This window comes from Cetorhinus maximus, chromosome 18 (genome assembly GCF_964194155.1).
Source record: "Cetorhinus maximus chromosome 18, sCetMax3.hap1.1, whole genome shotgun sequence".
Lineage (NCBI taxonomy): Eukaryota > Metazoa > Chordata > Chondrichthyes > Lamniformes > Cetorhinidae > Cetorhinus > Cetorhinus maximus.
In genome coordinates this window covers 8,722,172-8,726,597 of record NC_135896.1, presented here as the reverse complement: position 1 = coordinate 8,726,597, position 4,426 = coordinate 8,722,172, and the positions used below count along the sequence as shown (strand labels likewise).

The window sequence follows — 4,426 nt, the reverse complement described above, 5'->3', positions numbered from 1 at the left end:
ATTCTTCGAGGTACCTGATGTCTTGCTGCCCCTGCCATGCCATTATCAGATTCCCCCTTTAAGCAAACTGCAGCCCAAAGTTTTACTAAGCTGAGAAAGTCCAATTCATGGTGTACACCACAAGATGCTCCACTCCACCAAATCCTGGCCCAGCCTCGCATACTTATAGCTAGGGGAGTGTCTCTAAATTGCACACTCGAACTAATAAGAAACATTGGGTGGGATTTTCCAGCCCCACCTGCCACCAGGATCATCCAGACCTGCGGAAAGTCAATGGACTTTTGGCTGGGTTGCCGAATCTCCCACGGCGGGTCCCGCCATCGCAGGGCAGGAAGATCCCATCTATTGGCAGTCACTGGTGTAAAAGGCGTCAGTTGTGGGTAGCGCCCTCGCTTTTGTATCGAAAGGTTGTGCATTCAAGTCCAGCTCCAGAGACCTGAGCGCACAAACCAGGCTGGCACTGAGACAGTGCCACACTGTTAAACCGGGGCCCCTCCTGCCTTCTCAGGCGGATGCCAAAGATTCCATTGCCACTATTTCAAAGAAGAGCAAGGGAAGTTCACCCGGGGACCTGGCCATGCAATATTTATCACTCAATCAACATCACTAAAGCAAAAATGATTATCCGGTTGTTTGTTACTCAGGTGCTGTGCACAAATTGCCTGCTCCATTTCTCTTATTGCTACAGTGGCCCCACATTTAAAAAGTATTTCATTAGCTGTAAAGTGCTTTGGGACAACTATCATTGTACGGTTAAATAAACAAGCACAGAAACGAAAGGGACCAGCTGCAAAACCTTTTATTATTACACAAATCAAAGTGCACTCTGCATAGCACCACAGATTGATTCTTTAGATATAGATATATAAATAATTTCAAGACACCGTCAATATACTTCGCATGCAGCGGGAGAGAGCAATGGGAATGGGCAGTGCTGCTTTCTCTTCCGAACACTGACTGAGCGTAGAACTCTTTCGTCAGCTATCTTCATTCCACACGCCCAGTCCTCCTCTCGACCTTTGCTGCATTGGATTTCCGCGAGGTAGAACCCGCAACTCAATAACTTAAAAGATAAGGCAGACTCACAGAACGTAAAAATCATCGGCACGCGGTTAAAGAAGATGCACGGTGAACAACAGGAAAAAGAAACTGAGTAAAACCCACCTGCGTTTGAGAACACTACACAATTCCGTGAAAGGAATCAATCATCATCTAAGAGTAATCAACAAGGCAAACCTGTGATATTCAAAATTGGTGTCGCGGTAATTAAATACAACAGTCTACATCCAGGACGAAGATTTTGGAGTTCAGTTCAGTCAATTTTTTTTTTGCTTTCACTTGCAAGGCCACTGGTGAGATTGTTCACCATTTTTTAACACTGGACTCGTGAGTTTAAGTCAGGAGTAAGGTTTCCTTGTTTGTCTTAACGCTTTTCTGAAAAAAAAGTAAGTTCAGTCTCGGGGTGTGAGCGTCGCTGGAAAAGCTGGCAAGGCGGTAGCGGTGAGCCTGCTTCTTGAACCATCGTGGTGAGGGAGCTCTCATGGCAACAGCGGCTTCCAGGACATTTGACCCAGTGAAGGTGAAGGCCAGGCTGCTGAGAGTCCGAATCGGGGTTGGTGCCGATGGCGACTTGGAGGCGACCTTGGAGGTGGAAGCCTTCCCTGTGGGTCTGCTGCCCTCATCCTTCCGGGTGGCCGTGTTGGCATCGCTGTGTTTTTACTCTTTCCTGCTGCTGTGCTGTTCCAGCCACGCTCTGACCCCCGTCAGGTTGTAGAAGAACGGTCCTTTACCCCCCAGGTAGGCGATTTTCTCATTCTGTACGATGCAGAACCTCTCGAAGGAAACGCCATAAGCCACGTTGGTGTTGTTGTCCATGCAGTCGGCCACCACCTGGCACTGGGAGGGCACCCGGAAGTGCCGAAGTAACAGGTTGGCAGCAGAGCACCGCTCCGCGAGACTCCGGTGACGAGGCAGCTGGAACTGAGAGGTGGCAGCCCAGCCGTCAGAGGGGTGGGCCTCATCGATGTAGACCAACAGGAAGTCAGCAGCCGCCGAGAACTCCTCCACCATGCGGCAGAACGCCGGCAGCCTGTCAACAAACGGCGGTCACGTGGCTGAGCCAAAGTTGACCACAAGGGGCCTGCTGGGGCTGGCAAAGTCCAGCAGGTGACACTCACCCTTCCGCTCCTGTTCGTCCACCGCCTCGCCCTCCTTCACACTCATCCGCACCACCCGGGAGTTGGGGGCCTCGCCGCCCAGCTTCACCCGCTTGAACGCGTCCAGGAGGAAGCTCCGCCAGACCGACTGCATCCCCTCCACCGTCAGCATGCGGGGGACGTGGCCGTCTCGCGGAGGCCCCACCTGGCTCAGCCGCGCCACCACCTGCTTGAGGAGCACCACCGAGTCGTAGACTGCCAGGAAGAGGCAGTTGGAGAAGAAACCTGGCAGGATCTGCAGCTTGATGAGCAGGTCGACACTCAGCAAACCCATCCCTCCAAGGACTTGGCAAGTCTGGCAGTGGTGCACCTGGGTAAACAAGGAAACTTTCCTGACTCTTTTGGTTTATAGCGGCGTCTCTCTCTCTCTCTCTATCTCTCTCTCGCTCTCTCTCTCTCTCTCTCCCTCCTCTCAGCCTGCCTCTCCTAACCCTGTGCCATGTACTTCTCAAAACAAAAGCTTCTGCCAACTGTCCATCATTCAATTCACCAACCTAACCTCCTCACCGTGCCCTGTCATACACTCTTCTCGTTTTAACTTTGGGGGAGGCTGGGGAGGAGAAAACAATTGGAGAAACAACTCCAACAGACTGAGGTTCTGCTGCACTGGAGTTAACACCGGTCAACCTTTTTTCTGTTAACTGAGCTAAAGTGTACTGCTCTGCCCCTCTCTCTCTCTCTCTCTTTCTCTTCTACTTCACGCCCCTGCTCTGTTCAGACTTTTTAACGACTCTGCACAAACTGCTGCAGTGCCGGCCTTATATACACAGTAGCTGCTGATTACCGGAGCTGGATACAACAGGGCTAATCTCCTTTAAAGATCATGACGTGAGCTACTAGCTGGAGGAAGGCTTGCCTTGGATGGGAGTCAACCAAATAGTAAAAAAAGGCACAGATTTTAATTTTTTTTTTAAGAACAGGGCAAGGAAAGCCTCCCTCAGCCCTACTTCACTGTCATCTGTTGTTACTGGAAAATGTAAAATTAGGGTTAAATTCTTGAAATAAATCCCATGCAGAGTCTGAGCTTTTGACCTCCTCGGTGTGGTTGGGGGGCTCTACTGTTGTGGGTCGCACTTTGTCAAAGTTTTGACAGGAAGGACTTGCATTTCGATAATGTCTTTCACAACCTCAGGACACCCCAAAGCACTTTGCACCCAAATCAAGTACTTTTTAAAAAGTTCATTCATGGGATGCGGGTGTCGCTGGCTAGACCAGCATTTATTGCCCATCCCTAATTGCCCTTGAGAAGGTGGGGGTGAGTTGCCTTCTTGAACCGCTGCAGTCCATGTGGTGTAGGTACACCCACAGTGCTGTTAGGAAGGGAGTTCCTGGATTTTGACCCAGCGACAGTGAAGGAACTTCCTGAAGTGTAGTCACTGTTGTAATGTAGGAAATGCAGCAGCCAATTTGCACACAGCAAGGTCCCACAAACAGCTATGTGAAAATAACCAAACAATTTGTTTTTAGTGATGTTGGTAACTGGGACAAATATTGGCCCCAGATCTCTGGGGAGAAGGATATACATGGGGCTCAATAAAACCAGCTTCACCATTAGAGAGGTTCTGCTTGAAGCGGATAGGAAGGAGGAGAGTACCATTAGTATGACTGTGCAAACAGTGCATGTGAATGAGAGGACAGCATTTGCACCTTGAAGGAGATGGGGGAGGTGTGGGGATCGCCTGCTGGGTTGAGGAGAGCTGCAAGTTCCCAAGAAGGAATAAGTCCCACTTGCCTTAGATTGAGTCAGTGCATTGGAACTCAAAGAGTTGGATTTCAACGAGACTTAATTTGAAGGTGACAAAGCGCACTAGCCTAGACAGATTCTACAGTGGGTTAATGTGCAGTGCTGCATGGGATTGGGGGACTGCTTTACTGTTCTATTTTCTTTTGTTGGTTTAAACGCAGATATCAGATGTGACAGCCGCAGAGTCAGATCCTTGTCTTTAATGAGCTTCTGTTGCACAATCCAACAGTAGTCAGTCAAATCATACCACATTATATACAATACTATATGATTCAGTATTGTTTGGTTCACAATTCACTATAAGAACTCAGGTACCAAGCTTTACCATTCCAGCCTGACTACAGCAAACAGTGATTTTCTCAAAACGCTTATCCCAATTCAACCTTTGATCTCTTACTGGTCCTTGGGATGTGGGCATCACTGGCTAAGCCAGTATTTATTGCCCATCCCTAATTGCCCTTGAGAA

At 49.3% G+C, this 4,426-nt stretch overlaps 1 protein-coding gene across 1 annotated transcript; it reads right to left on the bottom strand.

Annotated features, from left to right (window-relative positions):
• Positions 1 to 784: 784 nt before the first annotated feature.
• Positions 785 to 2,971, bottom strand: dio2 (iodothyronine deiodinase 2). The gene has a single exon (XM_078562063.1). The coding sequence runs from the start codon at positions 2,488 to 2,490 to the stop codon at positions 1,717 to 1,719; it is 774 nt and encodes a 257-aa protein (XP_078418189.1). The 5' UTR covers positions 2,491 to 2,971; the 3' UTR covers positions 785 to 1,716.
• Between the last annotated feature and the right edge of the window lie 1,455 nt (positions 2,972 to 4,426).